The following is a 20355-nucleotide window of genomic DNA, read 5'->3' on the forward strand; positions in this document are numbered from 1 at the left end:
TTACCAGAACCCATTAATTTAGACATCCAGGCTCAGCTCTTTCTCCTTAGTGAACAAAGCATGCTAAGCAGAGCAGCATTTAACTCCAATATATCAATCTATCAATCTTTGGTCAGTTTGTTAATATAACATTTACTCTATTTATGATAGAGATAATCAAATCAATACATTGTAATTAGCTAATGTTGAAAAACAAACTTTATAAAAAATATTTTGAAACCATAATCATGATCATATGTTAAATATCTTTTAAACTTTATAATTTCAATTATTTGTTCAAATTCCTACTTTTTTAGCTCACCTGGCCCGAATATTATTATAGTTAGAGATAAACTGTAAACAGCAATAATGTTCAGCAAAGTAAGATCTACAAATAAGTCAACATGACCAAAATGGTCAGTTGACCCGTTTAGGAGTTATTGCCCTTTATAGTCAATTTTTAACCATTTTTCGTTAATTAAAGTAATCTTTTACAAAATCTCCACTGAAACTACTAGGCCACAATCATCTTTGGGGTATCTAGTTTGAAAAATCTGTCCGATGCGAGGCCATTCAACCAAGATGGCCGCCACGGCTAAAAATAGAACATAGGGGTAAAATGCAGTTTTTTGCTTATAACTATGAAACCGATGATTGAGGATAACTCTAATTTTATGAATACTAAAATTCTTGGTTTTACTTTTTTCTGCATTGAATACTATTGGAAAGTTGTATTTTATTGAACATTCAACCATGCTTAGTTTTCGTGTGTCTATCCTAAGTCAGGAACCTAGTCAGCAGTTTTAAAATTCATGCAATATATCTTAATGTTACATTTTGAGCTTGACTTATTTGTATACACTAATCTGTTGTAGAAGACTATATGATGCAATTTATATATCTTTTTGGTATTTTATGACATTAGGTTGCTTTCACCATGATGTATATATGTCACAACTCACGTCTCAATTTATTTATATTGGATCATCTACATTGCTGGAAAATCTCCCTTGAACCCTAAAGATCTTCATCTATTTGAAATCTTACCAAGATTTTTCAGATTCTAAACATTTATTTACTTCTTTATGAACTACAGAATATTTAAGTATTTTTTGCATTCTGATTTACATACCTGGAACTGCTGCATATGCAAATAAAAAATCAGCTTCATTTGGAAGACGAATAGTTACTGTTGCTGGTAACCCCATCAACCATTGATGATATTCAGTGGTGTCTGCAATGGTATCAGCTTGGTTTGGATCCAAAAGTCCTACATTAATCCCACGACTCAAGGTTGTTCCTCTGCATGACTTAAACAATTAAAAAAATAACATAAATTATAGTTAATGTCTTTTAGTCTTCCTAGTTTATATTTTTTCCCATAACAAAATCTCTTTATCAATAGTTTTTTCAAGATAACAGGCAAATATAAAATAAAATGGAAAAGGTTGTTATATAAGGGCAAAAACATTTATAAAAAGTCGTCTGACATTTCTTATGTCATCCAACAATTGGTAGATCTCATTAGTCCTTTTCAAATTTTCTCCGTTTTATTGGTTTTCAAATTTATAGATGCGACTTGCATTTAAGGTGGCTCGTGGGTACAAAAATTTTAGCAAAAAATTAAACCTTTATTTTTTCATTACAAATTTTATTTATTACACTATTTGTTGTTACTTTATGATATGGTACAAAAAACAACCCAAAAAAATGATTTGGTTTGGCCCCAGATGACTTTAAAAATTGAAAAAGCTCCAAATTATCTCCCTTTGGTGCAAAAATGACATTTTTTGGCCTTAAATTTGAAATATCTTTTTGAACTCATCGGTGACCTATATTTTTTATCAATGTTTTCAAATAAGCTGTGCATAAACTAAATAATTGTAAAATTTAAGCGATTTCTTATATTAGGTTATTTTTTTATTTCGATATTTCCTCTTTTTCTCCTATTAGTTCAACAGAAAAAAAGGACATTAACAATGATGTATGCTTCTTCCAGAGGCAGATTTTAGCTTAAATGAACGGTGACCCCATTTTTTTATTTCATTTTTCTTTTTTAAGTATATGATAAAGTTCATTTATAAAAAAATATAGCGAAATCCTATATTAGAAAAAAAAAATCATTTATACCCAGGAGCCCCCTTAACCCCATTTTTTTTCTCTCTTTTTAGCCATGTTGGATGGCAAGCAGGATAATTGGATATACATATTTTAAACTATGTACCCTAATAATGATTGTTTCAGAGAAGAAGACTTTTGTAAAATTAACAACAACATTCATTGAGGGTGATGGACATGAAGTGATGAGGAAGACTCACTTGGTCCATTGAGCCTGCTGGGAGAGCTTAAATATTTATAGTATAACTAATCGCCGAATTTGAATATAAAAAATAAGACAACGGGTGACCGAACGACGCATGGATTAAACGATTGCGCAGCACAAGTTTAATCCATAGCGGCGTTCGGTCACAAGTTGTCTAATTTTTTATATTCAAATACGGCGTTTAGTTATACTTTTTATTACATTATCAAATTGCCTTTTTTTATGAAATTAATGCAGAAAATGTAAGGAACTATATGTTTTTCCTACACATGTTTTGTTTCGACGTTATCGACGTCTTGACAACGCCTATTGTTGTATGACGTCAGAGAGTGAAATAACCATGTTTAATTCACATGTGAAATTATCGGTTTTTATCTAACTGGGAAATCAATGTAATTCATTGCAACCAATGTAATATAAAGATGCAATATCCCAGTTAACTACAGCACTATAATTACTCACCTGTATTATTACTATTTTTGGTTTAAATCTCAGTGGTGGACAATTTGTGGCATTGAAGGTTTCTACAATGTCTTCAGTTCTCATAAAATGATCAGTGGCATAAACACCATTCTCTGTGCCATGGGACAAAATCACCAATGCAAAGCAATCTACTGGTTTCTTAATTAACTGTCTCTTTACTACAATACATATTGAATATACATGTACAATAGTAAAATTTCATGATGGTCTTTCTCACAACATGCACAAAGGGCAAATTGATAAAAAAGTGAATGTGGACCAATGCTTTTCAAGAAGTTTTTTGTTATGTCAAGACTCAAGAAATGCAGTGATGTTAATAATAATTATTGAGATAAATATATCTAAATGTGTCATCATTTTAGTAAATAATTAAATATATATTGTATAAACGTATTTACACTTTTGGTATTTAGCTGAATCTTGCCTCCGAATGACCTTAGATCTACTCCGAATCACCTTTTGACGTCGAGCAACAATCACTTTTAAATTGTGACGTCAAATATTTTAAATTATGATGTCAAAGTTTACGGGAACCTGTGTGATTTTACGTAATGGCGGACAAATTTGCATACAAGTGTAAATACGTCTATTGTATACTATAATTACCCCTTTCAAACCACTCAAGTGTAGCAGATTTAGTTAAGTCAGTTTCCAGTTCATATTCAAATCCTATCTCTGAAAATCTTTGGCTTATAGTGGAAGCATCTATATCTGTGCCAGTACGATCTCCTAATTCTTCACCTTCTACAAGAAATTCTTTGTTGTTGAGTACAAGAACTAGTCCTGATTTTATTTGGTAGTATTTACTATCAAACTCGGCTTTGGTTATCACAGCTGAAATAGGGGGTACGGGTACCGGTACTGGTACCGGTGCTGGTACTTGTCTTGGTCTGTCAAATGAAAAGATAACACTTTCTTATTCAAAAAACATTTTGAGAATCCTTGCATGATTAATAAAATATAAAGTTAGGAATTTTAATACCACAAAATACATTTATAATTTTAAAAACCTTCACTTAATGCTTTCATAGTTGAAGTTTCAGTTGAAAGTTAAGCTGTACCAATAGAAATCTTCTAAAAATTTGATATCACATCCTACTTTTTTATGGTGAAGATGTTATATCATAAAGCTTGTAAATAAAAATATGATCCATACTTAACTTATTTTTCCATAGAATAAACTAATTAAGGTTATCAAAAAAGCATTGTACTAGAAAGATCTTTGAATATGTACTTAATTTTGAATGCATTTATGGTTAGATTTTATCAAGCCAGGTGTTGAATGACAAATTTGTCTACAGTTTATTTGTTTATTTAGCCATAATTTTGTTTTTTGAGTAGTTTTTGTTTTCTCTGGATTTGAATATGTATAATAATTGATCATCAATTTTACATGTACAATAATTTTTCACAAAATAATATGGTTTTTGTTTACGTCTGTCCCAATTCAGGAGCTTTTGTAACCAATAGCTAGAATTTTGTATGTTTTTTTAATTTTAGTTCATTTAGTTTTCCTAGAGATTTAATAGCGTGATGTCCATTTCCACTGAACTAGTACACATTTTTGTTTGAGGCCAGCTAAAGCCCCCACTTTGGGTGCAGGATTTTCTTGCTGTGTGAAGACCTGTTGGTGACATTTGACTATTTTCTGTCCTTTGGCTGGGTTGTTGTCTCTTTGACACATTCCCCATTTGCATCCTCAAATTTATTGTAATGTATTTTCCACACAAAAATTGATACTATTAAATGTGTAAATCATAAGAAAATGTGAATATTCACAGCATTATTATAACAAAATAAACAAAAGAATGTGAAAATTCTATATCTACTGGTACTAAGTTCATTTCAACCATACCCTAAATGTTCTCAAAATAACTTTTGAAAAAAAAGTTTTATATTGGAAATAAAATAAATAGCAAATTCATATTTTTTGCATAACACACTGCATAAGTCTCCATTGATGACTGCTTATGACATTTTTGCTCTAAATATATATTAATAATAATAATAGTCTTTTATTCAGAAGCAATACATCTTATAGAATTTACATATACAAATATAATAGGAGGTGATCATATTGTTTGTGTACTATATGTCCTCTTCTGAGGGCCCTAATTTGGTGAATAAAAATATTCTATTCTATTCTATTCTATTGACAATTTCATATGAACTACATGTATATGACATTTCAAAACTAATTGGAATCTTAACTAGGAGTCTAAGGATAATTGATTTTAATGCCACTTTATTCAATTCTCAAAGATGCAGATGATGAAATTCAATTAAGAGGATGTACACCAGTTAGTTTAAAAGGACTGGCAGTTGATGTTACCTGAAATGTTGAGATTAATATTACCTTTGTCCTCTAGGATCTCCAGGTTGACCAACCCAGTCAGCTGGAATGAGACTGGCATCTAAAGCTAAATTAAATAAAAATAAAAATATAAGAACTGCTTACAGAAATGATTGTTGTTTGCTTTATGTCAAGTGATAAATAACTCATGCATGTTTAGGAACAAAATGACAATAAATACAATTGGTTGTATTGCAAACTACTTGGGGTTTTGAAATCATATAAAAAGATAAAATTTGGCTACAAAGTAACAACACTTTGCCACCACCTCATTAAGAAAGGAACATTTATGCTATGTTTGCTTTCATTCAATTCAGCAGTTCTCTAAAAGAAGACATGTGTATGTATTTCCCTTAGGGTCCTATGTTAAACCAAGTCCCCTGCTGGAAGCCACCTTGGTTGATGGATTGGCTACAATGTAACAACACTTAGTCAGCATGTCATAAGGACCATTCATGCTATGTTTGACTTCATTCAATTCAGTGTTTTTTTTAAAGAAATCATTTGTATGTATTTCCCATTTGGTCCTATGTTATTAAACTAAGTCCCCTGCTGGCAGCCATCTTGGATGATGGATCAGCTACAAAGTAACACCTTGGTCAGCACCTCATAGGGAACGGTCATACCATGTTTGGTTAAATTCCATTCAGTTGTTCTCTAAAAGAAGTCATTTGTATGCATTTCCCATAGGGTCCTATGTTATACAAGTCCCCAAGCTGGCGGCCATCTTGGAAGATGAATCCGCTTCAAAGTAACAACACTTGGTCAGCACCTCATAGGGAACATTCATACCATGTTTGGTTTTATTCCATTTAGTGGCTGTCTAGAAGAAGTCATTTGTATGCATTTTCGATAGGGTCCTATGTTAAAATAAGTCCTCCGCTGGTGGCCATCTTAGATGATGGATCGGCTAATAAGTAACATATTTGGTTTCATTCCATTCAGTGGTTCTCTAAAAGAAGTCATTTGTATGCATTTCCCAAAGGGTCCAATGTTAAACTAAGTCCTCTGCTGGTGGCCATCTTGGATGATGGATCCACTACAAAGTAACATCACTTGGTCAGCACCTTATAAAGGAACATTCATGCCATGTTTGGTTTCATTCCATAAAGTGGTTCTCTAGAGTCTAGAAGATGTTCAAAAGTTAACGACGACGACGACGGACGACGGCAAAAGACGGATGACGGACGCCAAGTGATGATAAAAGCTCACTTGGCCCTTCGGGCCAGGTGAGCTTAAAAGGATATTCATGAGAATATTTGACTGGAATTTCATGGAAATATTTGTTTTCGCAATGCATTAATACTTTTAAACTTGATGATTATTTTTTTTAAAATCCTATGCAAATCAATCATGTAAAAAAAAAATTCCATGGAAGAAATGGTTAAGCCATTTGTCAAGGACACAAAAGGAGCATGATAACAAGACTTTGGAAAGTATTTTGGGAGAGATAAGAGATAGTTCACATACCCGTAGCCAGGGGGGGTTCGGGGGGTTCGGACGAACCCCCCCTTGAAAACAAATAAGCACTGTTAAAGTCGATGCTCTGTCCGAATTGTGACTGTTAAAGTCGAGTTTGTGAGTCAAACGAACCCCCCTTTGGAAATTCCTGGCTACGGGCCTGGTTCAGAATAAAAAATTAGGCAGTCAAAGCTTATTTCATATTCTGTGTTTATACAGAAAAAAGATATTTTAAAAGATCTAGATAATGAAATTGTGGAATAACTTGGATGAACAGATGGTGGATGGAATTCAGCAAACAGCTGAGTACAGGTTCAACAGAAAGAAGTTTCTTGCTGCATGTTGGTAAATTTGGAATTGATAGTAAATAGCAAATACAATGTATACTTTATTCAAAGTATATGTATGTTCATCGTTCATAGTATACAGATAAAGCTAGAAAAATAGTATGTCCAAGCTGTCCTCCAAACACTTACTATGAAAGAGAGTAGTATTGCCCTTTAACATAAAGCGTCAAACAGGAAGTTTTATTACATAATAAATTTTCTTTGGAATAAATATTATGGTGGAAATTTCATCTTATGACGTGTATAACATTTTGACTTTTATCATTTTGACTTATCATTCATTAAAATGAAGAAAAAAAATGGAAAAAATCTTTTGTAATAATTATTTGGATTGGACAAAGTATTGTGTAATATTTATACCTGACTTTAAAAAGTATTATGTAATATTTATTCCCGATTGGAAAAAGTATTATTTAAAGACAAATCCTTCTATTCAGATCTACCAATAACATCTTCTTTATATTTTATATTTACTTTAGGTTAGGTAAAAGCTTCAAAATAAGCAAATAAAAAAATGGGGTCACCGACCTCGTTTCCGATTTAGAACGCCGTCTTTTTCATCGAGTTTGGAAATCGGGACCTCTAGTTAATAGCAGTGTAATATTTTTTTTAAAGTTGGTTTCCCATAAAAATTGTTTGTTCTGTTAACCAAGTTGTTAATACAAACTATTTTAATAATATTACCAATTTCCGAGGGGAAAATAATAGCGATAAGTTCCTATAATAATTTTCGCGCCTTTATTTATTGTGAAATAACTATAAAAGAATGATGTTTAAAAAAAAATGACCAATAATTTCTCGATGAGTATTCAACAGAATATGCGTTGTTTATTTCTAGATAAAATCATGAAATAAAACGATGGGGTCACCGGAATGGAAAAAGAGATATTTCTACAAAAGGGTTAACAATTTGAAATGGCGGGAATACATTGCGCCAATTCTAATATAACGTCGAAAGCCGTTCCGCCGGTTTTGGGCGTTATTCCTATACAAATTTCGTTATTTGCTGTTATGTTGTTTGTTTGTTTTCAACTACTATCAATGCATATTAATTTACACGTCATAGTACTTAGTTTTCAGTCAGTTTCACAGACACGTAATATAAATGCGGTAGTTGGAAAACAATGCGTTGAACAAATTTACACGCGAATGGATTATGCTTATATGAACAACATTTCTATTCAACTTATTTATAGTGCTTATGTGTTGAACAGAAATTCTTCTTAAAATAGTGAATACATTTGTTATATCATTTCATAGTTCAGTCAAAGTATATCTGAAAGACAAGACAGCCCTTTGCTTTCGATATCATGAATTCTAATTTCGCGGTTAAGAATGTTGTTCCTTTTTATTTTGATGATAATAACTTAAAATCAATAGAAATCTAAGACCCCTAACAATAAAGACCGAGGAGCCGATATTGCAAATATGATTCGGAAAACTTAAAAATACCACTTCCAAATGTAGTTTTAAAAAGATTGATTTTTTTATGAACCGGGTTCCGTTCAATATCGTAGCAGCTACGTAGTTCTACATATATTTTGATCTTATGAACGAGTAGCTAGGCTAGCTTCAATCAATATCTATGTAGCAGCTAGACTAGCTACATGTTCAATAGTCATAAATCTATGTAGCCCTATGTAGCCGCTACGATATTGAACGCAACCCTGATTAAGTTTAAGTTTAAACGCTTAGATAAATCGATCTACAATTCCAAATGTTTTATGTAATATATTTTTATAAGTAACTGATTTCAGAGTTTCATCCGTATACTCAAATGATTTGACAGAACATGAAGATAAAAAAAATTGTATACGTCGTTTTTTTGCGTCATTTTTCTGAAAGATAAAGATATGATAGCAAATAATACAAATTTCCACAAGAGACCAATTGACACAGGAACTATTTATAATAGGTCACCGTACGGCCTTCAACAATGAGCAAATCTCATAATGCATATAAAGCTATAAAAGGTCCAGAAATGACAAATGAAAAACCATTCAAACGAGAAAATAACGGCTTAATTTATGAACAAAAAATAAAATATGTAATACTTAAACAAACGACAACTACTTAATAACAAGCTCCTGACCTTGGACAGGACCCATTTCAGTGCTCGACTCATACCGTTACTTATATTTTCCGTATTCGCTAAATATACGTGTGTTAATCGGTGCATATTTTAAAAACTATCTTTTCAATTGTATTAATTTATTATTATTTTTTTTTTTATTATTATTTTCTGTAAATTCCTCATCTTGAAACAAAATGACCGTTATAAGTAAAATTATTCTGACATTTTTTTGTTTTTAAAAGGACTTATGACATATTTATCAAAAAGATAATTAATAAATGCAGAAGCGCATCTAATGAACCAAATATTTCCTTATTCTATTTACTACGAGTTTGGTTTTTTTACGAAATGACCGATTATTTTAGGATTGCAATGTATACTAAATTTAAAATCATAAGTTCTAAAAAGATCGTAAATGAGAGATGCTCTTAAAAGATCGATTCAATTTCTTGCAAGTGTTAACGGGGTCTATTTAACATTCTACTGTTTTGATCATTCATCAATAGGCATCTATCGTATCAAAATATTCCGTCATGTTGCTAGAAACTCAGTCTAAGTATTCGCATAAAGTTGTCATATCGTGATTATGAATGGAACCTAGTCCGACATTTTTTCTCAAATCAACTATTGATTTTTTATGCCCACCTACGATAGACTAATAAAGGGCATTATGTTTTCTGGTCTGTGCGTCCGTTCGTCCGTCCGTCTGTCCCACTTCAGGTTAAAGTTTTTAGTCAGGATAGTTTTTGAAGTTCTTGTTGCTTATGATATGATATTGTCTTGTCTTGTCTATGATCTTTCTAATTTTAAGACCCAATTTGACTTCTGACCCCAATTTCAAGGTCCACTGAACATAGAAAATGAAAGTGCAAGCTTCAGGTTTGTCATGTGTTTTTGGTCAAGGTACTTATTTTATGAAGCTGAAGTCCAATCAACTTGAAACTTAGTAAACATGTTGTTTATGACATGATCTTTCTCATTTTAATGCGAAATTAGATTATTTTCCCCAATATCACTGTCCATTGAACATGGAAAAAGATAGTGTGAGTTGGGCATCCGTGTACTTTAGACACATTCTTGTTTCATATGCATTCCTCTTTAATTCTTCATTCCGACGACTTTGAAACACAGGCAGGATTATGTTGTTTTTTTATAAAGAAATTGCGCACCTAGTACATACATGTAAAAATTGGCAAATCGGATCATACTCAGGAGTGGTCGAATACAAAAACCTATACTAAGTTAGAAGCATAAATGTTAACTTCTCTAGATGGACTTTATTTTACACGTATGCGTCGTTGGGTTACTGATTTGTTGGTGCTTATCAGAAATCTGAATATTATATTCTTCTAAAAATGTAATCGCCTTAAACATTCAAAATACGTATGTGCAATTTGCCATATCCATATAGCCTGTGCGTAAGGTTTATAATTCTATAGATACATTGAATTCGGATGACATGATTGATGATGTTCGTACTTTCTTAATGATTTGTGGAAATATAAGAACAATTTAAAACCTAGGCTACCAAAGAGATTGTTTCTATAGAACAGATAAATCCATACAAGAAGCAAATTATGGAAATTAGTTTTATATTATAATATGATCAATCAAGGCCAATCCCAAAATCCCGGACTTAAAAAAACGAAATCCCGAGGTCCCGAATTTAAATAAAGTAAAGTTAAAAAGGATTCCCGGATCCCGAAATATCGCGCTTAAAACACCCGATCCCGGAGTCCCGATAAAGGTCCTATCCCCCTCCATCTTGTTGTAGAGTATCCAGATTTTTGTTTCGTTTCTTGACAGTTGTTAGATTGCTGTATACAAAAGTGAGTTCCCAGTCAAAATAAGTCCTATCATTTCAACTAAAATCGATAGTTTTCGAAAAATTAATACAAAGTAACCGTATGAGCGATTTTCATAAAATAGATACCAAAAGATGTAGAAATGTCTGAAGTTTTATTGTTTATTTGATTACAATACTAGTGATGCTCATTTTAATTTTCTGATGAGATGAACACAAAGAAAAATATTTCTTGAAAAGTTTGCTATAATTCTAACCAAATTAAAATCGTATAAATTTACATTTGTGTTTAACTCATCAGATGATGAAAACGAAACTCAAGAAAAATATGACTAAATAAACATTTTTACATCTTTTGGTATCTATTTTATGAAAATCGCTCATACGGTTACTTGGTAATATTTTTTTGAAAAAATCGATTTTAGTTGAAATGATAGGACTTTTTTGGAGTGAGAACTCACTTTTGTCCCATGACTGTAGTTGACTCTCTTTTTATTCATATATTTTATCATTTGCTGTTTTGTTGTTTGTTTCAGATACACTTAATTCACATAATTAATTTATATATCCAATTCTGGAACATGTCTATTATATAAAAACAATTTTCATTTTCTTCTCGGAAAATCTACTTTTCAAAACGTTTGTCACTCTCTCCATCGTTTCAAAGAGGAATAACTCTCATTAACGTTTCGACTTCGCGGAAACTACGACGTCATAAAACGTTGACGACATAGTACTGTTGCGCTGGTATATGCGCATAAACAATAGAGGGATTTGTCTTTAATATTTATTCCCGATTGGAAAAAGTATTATTTAATATTTATTCCCGATTAATAAAAGTATTATAAAATATCTTTTCCGACCCAAAAATATTATTATATTCTATCTATTACTACTGCTGAAATGGTAAATTGGTATACATTTTACAATTATTATAAGAACAGGTATCATGAATATGGGGAATAATTGTTCCCAATGTTGTAGACATTGAATAATTATTTCTGAATTATCGACAATTACTGATATGCATATATCCAGTCATTTTAAAAGGGGGGTTCCAACTATATGCTCCCATTCAAATGCATTGATTGTCCAAAAATAGGGGGTTCCAATGTGTTGAATAAATGTTATCATGTTTTGGTTATAATAAATGAGTTCTCAACTAAAATTTCAAATTCTCATGTACAGTTTTTTTCATACATTCCGTGAAATAACTAGGAAATAGCATATTTCAATGAAAAGATGCTAATTTAGAATTATTTTTCAAAGTATTTCTCAATTTTTTAATTGCTTTCATATTTTGCAGAAGGTAGCATCTGTTTATAGTACGTATGCTGTGTGTTTTATTTTATATGCTTCTGGCATTAAAATTTGATGTAGATGCTGTTGTGAAAATAATAAGGTATTGGCGCATCTTACTATTACTGGGATGCTAGTTTTGCATATATTTTGTAAAACTATTTTTTTATTTTTTGGGGATGCTGGCATCCCGTTTTATTGACATGCTGGCATCCCGTTATTTTGGGATGCTGGCATCCCATTGTATTGGGATGCTGGCATCCCGTTATATTGGGATGCTGGCATCCCGCTATATTGGGATGCTGGCATCCCGTTTAATTGGGATGCTGGCATCCCGTTTTATTGAGATGCTGGCATCCCGTTATTTTGGGATGCTGGCATCCCGTTTTATTGGGATGCTGTCATCGCGTCATATTGAGATGCTGGCATCCCGTTTTATTGAGATGCTGGCACCCCGTTATTTTGGGATGCTGGCATCCCGTTATATTGGGATGCTGGCATCCCAAAAAAGCTGGATGCTGGCATCCAAAACTATAGGAGTGCAGACATCGCAAGATATCCAAATGCAGTAATCCTTCAAGTTCTGTTTGATATACCGTTGGCCGAATTTCTATAGATGTACTCCAATGCATAATTTTGTGTAATGCAAAAAAATAAAACAACAACAAAAATCCGTTTGTTGTTTCTTCCCAACACTTTATCTAATGACGTCAGGGATATTATGACGTAAGAGGTGGTTTACCACCATGCGTAGAGATTCGTGCAGACACAGTAAACATGAAAAGAAATCAATTCTCAAGAATCACTAATACCGATATAAATATTTTTCGAAAAGTAATTAAAACAGATAACCCTTTTAATATTCTCTTATATATTAGATTTTCTTATGTTTAATACTGAAAGCGCTTGCACTATTTTTTTACGCGGTAAATCCCACCCGCATGACGTCATGTAAAAAGAATGTTTAAAATCGGCGAAGTGGACATGGTTGCAAGGGGAAGGACGAAAAACACTTCTTTGGCCATGCAGTATGCCGCAATTTATCATCATTTTGATATAACAATATAACATGTTCGCAATAGAACGCTATTCATACGGGTAAGTAGATTTGCTTATATTTTACATGCACTTCGTAGTTCGAGATTTCTCAGATTTAGCCATTCATGACCCCCCCCTCTTCCCCTCATTCATGACATAAGGAATGTTCTACGCTCATGGGCCTAGCTTGTCTTGCTAAACAGCTGTTTGAAGTCCGAGTAATCTCGGACGCATTTCAGTGACTTGATACGCCAGCCGGATAATATATTTCTGATTACTTCCAGAGGGAAAATTACAGGCACAAATGGTTAAGCAACAATGATGAATGTCAGTCGCCAGATTCTCCCATGTCGTCGGGGAGGGATGCACTTTGATCCGTTTGTGGGAGCAAATGGTGATTCCACAACTTTCTATAAATGGATTTGGGGGGTCTCTGACTGCCATAACAGAGGGCCCCGCTAAAGTCTTCTTTTAATGTTTACCTGTATAATAAACCAATTTTTTTTCACACGAAAAAGGAGGAGGGCTGGATCCGCCTATGCCTATGGTAGAGATGAACCTCCAAGACATACATAGGGAATACACATATATTCTTTTTATTTTGCATTATTGAAGTATGTCCTTTTTCATGAAGTTATGAATAGTTTTGACAAAACTATGATCGACATAAACCCCACTGAGACGATTAACCACCATCAATATTACCATGGCCAGTAAAAATATTGGGTCTGCATAATTGATTTTGTTTACTCCTAGACAACCTATAGGAAAACCATTAAAATGCATCACTGGTAAGAGTCTGAGTTCAAGAAAAATAAAGTATGAAAAACTTAATTTAAGGAGGCTCCTGGGTACAAAAATTTTAGCAAAAAATTAAACCTTATTTTTTTCATTACAAATTTTATTTATTACACTATTAGTTGTTACTTTATGATATGGTACAAAAAAAAACAACCCACAAAAATGATTTGGTTTGGCCCCAGATGACTTTAAAACTTGAAAAAGCTCCAAATTATCTCCCTTTGGTGCGAAAATGCCATTTTTTGGCCTTAAATTTGAAATATCTTTTTTAACTCATCGGTGACCTATATTTTTTATTATTGTTTTCAAATAAGCTGTACATAAACTAAATTATTGTAAAATTTAAGTGATTTCTTATATTAGGTTATTTTTTTATTTCGATATTTCCTCTTTTTCTCCTATTAGTTCAACAGAAAAAAAGGACATTAACTTTTTCCAGAGGCAGATTTTAGCTTAAATGAACGGTGACCCCATTTTTTTATTTCATTTTTCTTTTAAGTATATGATAAAGTTCATTTATGAAAAAATATAGCGAAATCCTATATTAGAAAAAAAAAATCATTTATACCCAGGAGCGCCCTTAAGATTGATTTTAGGTCTAGAAAATTGAATGTGTTGTTTGCCTCTTTTTTTGCAAGGGTCTAAAACTAGTTAACTTGTGCCCGTCCGAGATTACTTTGAGTCTTGACTTCCTACGCTCATGGGCCTAGCTTGTTTTGCAAAACAGCCGTTTGAAGTGTGAGCAATATCTGAGTAATGGTATGATTGTTAATGAGACAACTCTCCACCGGACTGAGACCAAATAATATAGCACTAACATGATTAAGCAGTTTACAATTAAATGTCAGCATATGGCCTCCAACAATGAACAAAATGTAAATATCGCTACAAGAGTTTTGTGTTTCCAAGACTAGGCTAAAATTTAAAAAAAACACACAAATTAATGTGTTAACCGAATACAATCTTAGAGTGGGGTGCTCATTTTAAACATATCTTTCCATGTTTTCTACAGTTTATGTTCAGGTCTATGTTTTTGAAGTTAGTGTACTGATATTTCAACATGAAAATAATTTCAAATGCTAAACATTCCTAAGCTTGAAAACATGTTTGTTTGAAAATAATCATATGCAAGGTTACATTAAAGGGTGTTTGAAATTTCCCGAAGTTTCGTCAATGGGGGACACATATTCGCCGTTTTTACACATCTATTTAAAACCAAATAACTGCAGCTTTATATAATATTTATCAAATAAATTTCACTATAGATGAACAGCAGACATTTCAAATGTGTAAAAAAAACAGAAACTTAGGCCAATCAGTCCAAAATATATTAAGAAAAAAATCTTTGAAAATCCTGTTTTTCATTCAGGAATTGACTGAAAAAATCGTGGTCCGTTTTTCTATCTTTTGCAGTAAGTGCCGTAATTTTGTTTAAGTTTAAAAGACAATCATACTTGTTATAAAATTATAATTTATCGTCATAGTTCTTCCATTTTAGCCATCCTTTGAAGTGTTTACACATTAAAATCATAAAACGGCGAAATTGTGTCCCCGGGGAATATGGGCCCCCACTCTAGATGGGAATTAAATTTCACGAAAGTCACTAAATACATGTAGGATGTATTTCGAAATAAAAACTTCGATGAAATTAAACACTTTTCTCCTTTTCATAATGTACAGTATAGACCTGGATGTTGTTCGATAAAATTTCAATTGAACTATAATAGTGGTTCATATGTGTTTTAACGACTACGCAGAAACATCAGGCATATATTGGTGTGGAAAACTTAATTTAAAAGAAGTTTAAATGAAGATTTTCTTCGAATAATAATGCATTTTCTCGTAGGGAAGGGGGTGTGCAAGTATTTTATTTTTAATATCAACCACGAGTGAGAAAGCAATCTTTAAATTTAATTCTACATCTTTATGACATCATACATGAATATTTACTTTCTGTTCCCTAGTGTTGTGATGTTACAACGAAAAATTATTTTTGATAATCTTTCATATAATTATTATTTCTCTTTTCAGCATTTGTAAAGAGTAAAGAAGTGGCTTCACCTTTCTGGTTACTATTCATGTGTTGTGTGTTAATGTATCGCAACACTTTATAGTTATTGGACAGGTTAAACTCAGACGACGAATCATCCAAACAGCACCAGATCATTTGTGATTCCAGCTGATTTCAGATTACTAGCAATACATGATAATATAAAGTTTGAAAGTTCCAGTTCGTGTAACTGATTTGATTAAATGATTAACAAATATTGAAATATCAAAATACAGAAAAAAAGATACAAGTTTAATAATGATTGTAATAAAAAAAATAGTTGTGTTAATGACATGAAAGACTCCAGTACTAAAAGATGCTGACATAATGTACTGAGGGCATGTACTGACACATTGGAAAATGAATACAGCAAGTCCAGATACATGAGATTTACTGACTATATCCAGTACGTACAGATCAAAGACACTGCACCAGTATCGATAATAGATTTTTTTTTAAATATTGCATTGTGGTACATGTTTTATGGTATACAGACAATAGTGCGGAAAACAAATCTCCTTACTTCATACATTAAATGCAACTCATATTTAGCATCTTCATAAAGGTACAGTCTCCAATCTGTTTTGTAGAGTATGTCCTGGATGACTTAATCAGACATTCCAAAGGTTGATGGTCATTGGGCAATTTTGCATTAAGCTTATTTTCAAAAAAAAAAATTCTATGAACATTCGAAACATGAGCAGATTTGAAAATTGTAGTCCTGATGTCATATATGATAAATGTATTGTCTCGAGACCATTATACATGTAGTCAATAACATGTATACATCATGTCTTTCATAATGGTAATCAAAGTCAGAAAAATAACATTAAAATTGGCTTATTATTGGAAACTTACCGGTAGTACATTGACATAGTCTTATAAATATCAAATTGTTAACATCAGCATTCACATGGTAAACTAGCACTTTACAATTCAGACTCGGTTTGTTGGTCAAGTATACATTTCACACTCTGACCTATGATGTCACATTCTCAATATGCATTAAACTGGCCACTGGACATGAACAAAGACAAAACATATAATCTTCCCGGCATTCATCAGTAGCTTTTTTTTATGTTTACTTGATTGTTTTAATATACATTCAACACACATCAAAACCTTAGGAAATGTTCTGGGTGTTATACTGGTGGCTTAATGCTAAAATCAATTGATGAGAAGCAGCATGTAAATTCGTATTTCATAATGAAAAATGGTACATGTCTGCATGGTTGTGATGCCAGAATCCCTATATTCTGGAATGCCAGCATCCAAATATATAGGGATGCCAGCATCCCGATATTTTGGAATGCCAGCATGCAGATATATTGGGATGCAAGCATTCGTATATTTTGGGATGCCAGCATCCAGAGATTTTGGGATGCCAGCATCCGGATATTTTGGGATGCCAGCATCCAGATATTTTGGGATGCCAGCATCCAGATATATTGGGATGCCAGCATCCGGATAATTTGGGATGCCAGCATCCGGATAAATTGGGATGCCAGCATCCGGATATTTTGGGATGCCAGCATCCAGGTAAATTGGGATGCCAGCATCCGAATATTTTGGGATGCCAGCATCCAGATATGTTGGGATGTCAGTTTCCGTATATGTTGGGATGCCAGAATCTATAAATAATTGGAAGCGAGCATCCAAACGTTGAGGTTTTCAATGGACTTCAATATGAAATTAAAAGAATTACATCAGCATCTATCAAAGGTGGAGATGCAATTTTAGTTTTGTTCTTCATTATCCGCAGACACTTTTCTTAAATATGCCATATACAGAAATAAGAAGTGCTTTTTATACAAAACAATTTCACAACTACAAAAGTTATTAATATAATCGAGAGAGCATCCATAATCTTTGAGAACCAATAAAATCTATTATGCAGCATCTACTATTCATAGAAATAAATGAATCAGTATGATTTCTTTTAACATAAGCATATGTTGATACTAAAACAAATGCAATATAGTAGAAATATTCCAAATATGGAACATGGCCCTAACATTTTCTCTGGACATTGAAATATTTAGTAGAATACAACATAATTTTACCTTAAAAGTTCAAAAATTGTCAAAAAATTCTCTTTTAGCATATGAGAATTACAAATTTTAGTTGAGAACTCATTAATAGTAGTGTATTGCTATATTTTATTGTTTCAGATCAAAGGGACCAAGCTGTTGAAAACCATCTTTTGTGTTTTTCATTTAAAATCTTGAATGTTTTACTTACACCAAAGCAATTTATAACGACAATCATGATTTTCCAGTTATTCAACTGGAATTAGAATTAAAAATTAGGCGCGAACGAACCTGATACCGGCAGGCATATACATTTTTCAAACTGCACAGGTAATTCTGTACACAGTGTAGTGTTTGGGGTGTAAAATTATACGGCTACATAAGTTTGTCCATTTGTTATGATGAGTCTTAAAACGAAAGTAGGATTTGTTCATTTTGACATTGCGAGTGTTCTTATTATTTATGAAAAATGCATAACAAACTTGTTTACTGTATTTACATGATTTGCCTGACATTGTTTCTGTTAAAACTGATTGGAAAACACTTTTTTACAACAATAACAAATAAATATCCAGCAGGAAGAAGGGATATAATTCTGTCCGGTGTAAGAACAGAAATAAGCAGTTTTAATTTACCGGAAGTTATTTTGGTCCGTCTCCGACAAAAAAGATGATATATAATCTATAAAGCTATTTATGAATTTGAAAATAAGAATAAAGGTGCTGATTAATTTGGACTAGTGCAGCTCGAACTATTATACCTGGGAACAGTATACCTCAATATATATGTTCCTGGTTATACTAATAGTATAATAGTCCCAGGTTATAGTAGTCTCAGATCTTACCTAAAATCAGTCTTGAAAATATAATGAAATTACGGTTTGGTATGTATGACAGAAAGACCCAGGACAAAAACTCCCAGGACCAGCACAAACTTGAAGTCGCAATTCAGTTTTGAGATAAAAAAAAATCTTTGACAGGGACTCTCTATACTATAGACACAGACACTCATCTAATATAACATAAAGCTATATATAGAACAAAAATTGTTTGAGACGAGTGACTATAGACTGTCCCTGCTTTGAACAAGAAAACACTAAAAAAAAATTAAAAACTATTTGTTTGTTTTTGCTTAAACTAATAAATATAAAATAACTTTGCTTAGCCAAAACATTTTCTATTACTGTAAAGGGTTTTGGGTAATTGATTTCATAATATTATTTTAAAATTTGGTTAAAATATTAGCAAAAAAAATGTTTTGTAAATACATTTTCTCAACGTTTTTAAGAAAATATTTAAAAAAAAGAACATCGGAACAACAAAATATCTACATATATGCATCACAAAAATATTTCTTTGACAACGTTTTGGGAAGACATTTGCACAATTATTGATATATTATCCCTCCTGAATGACGCATCGGGGAAACATCGCATCATTGGTATAGTATCCCTCCTGAATTACGCATCGGGGAAAATCGCATTCTCAGCTTTATGTATATATAGCTAGCGTATTATCCTTTTGTAATTTTTTTTTCGTAAAGTAGTTATTTTTACTTTACACATCCAAAATTCATATTTGCCGGAATTCTGAAAGCTAATTTCAATCAAAAGATAAGTCGACAATGGAGTAAACAAATATTTTAGGATTTTGACAGCATAATATGAGGAGATGTAATATTGGCAATAAGAAAACTATCCACCAGAATCAATGATGTGCACGAATTTAATGTCATAGAACGACCTTTAACAATGACCTAAACTTATACCATATACATATAAGTATACGTAGTAAGTTAAAGACACACCGAAGACACAAGGGTTAAGCATGTTTGTGAGCGCCGAACAACTACATATTAACATGTGACAGTTGTGTTACAACACAACATATAGTATCAAAACTGGATGTATAGTCAGCATCTGTTGAAAATGGCTTGACTCGTCAGAGTGGCATCAATTACAAAAAAAAAAATTAAGAAGACAAAACACTTAAAAAGGAAAAAAGAAGATTTGGTATGATTGCCAATAAAGTAAACCGAGCTCAACGTTCTACCGCGTTTTTACTACAACCTTTTTCAAAGCCAATAACCAAATGATGTTCTCATATAGACAAAAGTATCAATCGGTACAAATCCAACAGATCATAAACAGTACGATGCTCGACCTAGACTAGTGTAGAAGCATGGCCTTGTGTACACAGGCCTTTGTGTTTATGTATTACAAAACATGAAAACATTATAGGATTAAACACATTTTTTCTAGAGGTTATTGATGTGTAAACCGGGGCGGTTAACTCACAAACTGAATAAAAGTCC

The 20355-nt window shown here is 32.4% G+C and overlaps 1 protein-coding gene across 1 annotated transcript; it reads right to left on the reverse strand.

Moving 5' to 3' along the window:
* Nucleotides 1-1103: 1103 nt before the first annotated feature.
* Nucleotides 1104-18626, reverse strand: LOC134721364 (caspase-7-like). The gene is made up of 5 exons (XM_063584720.1): nucleotides 18542-18626; nucleotides 5142-5205; nucleotides 3392-3675; nucleotides 2765-2943; nucleotides 1104-1289 (listed from the first exon to the last, which is right to left on the reverse strand). The coding sequence occupies exons 1-5, from the start codon at nucleotides 18555-18557 to the stop codon at nucleotides 1104-1106; spliced, it is 729 nt and encodes a 242-aa protein (XP_063440790.1). The 5' UTR covers nucleotides 18558-18626.
* Nucleotides 18627-20355: the final 1729 nt, after the last annotated feature.

This window comes from Mytilus trossulus, chromosome 1 (genome assembly GCF_036588685.1).
Source record: "Mytilus trossulus isolate FHL-02 chromosome 1, PNRI_Mtr1.1.1.hap1, whole genome shotgun sequence".
Lineage (NCBI taxonomy): Eukaryota > Metazoa > Mollusca > Bivalvia > Mytilida > Mytilidae > Mytilus > Mytilus trossulus.

Bases quoted from the DNA above. Each gene is read 5' to 3' on its own strand.
- LOC134721364 (XM_063584720.1), bottom strand. The intron at 3,676-5,141 runs GTAATATTAATC...TTCATTTGACAG, and splicing joins GGAGATCCTAGAGGACAAAG to ACCAAGACAAGTACCAGCAC. The intron at 1,290-2,764 runs GTGAGTAATTAT...TAATTGTTTAAG, and splicing joins CAAAAATAGTAATAATACAG to TCATGCAGAGGAACAACCTT.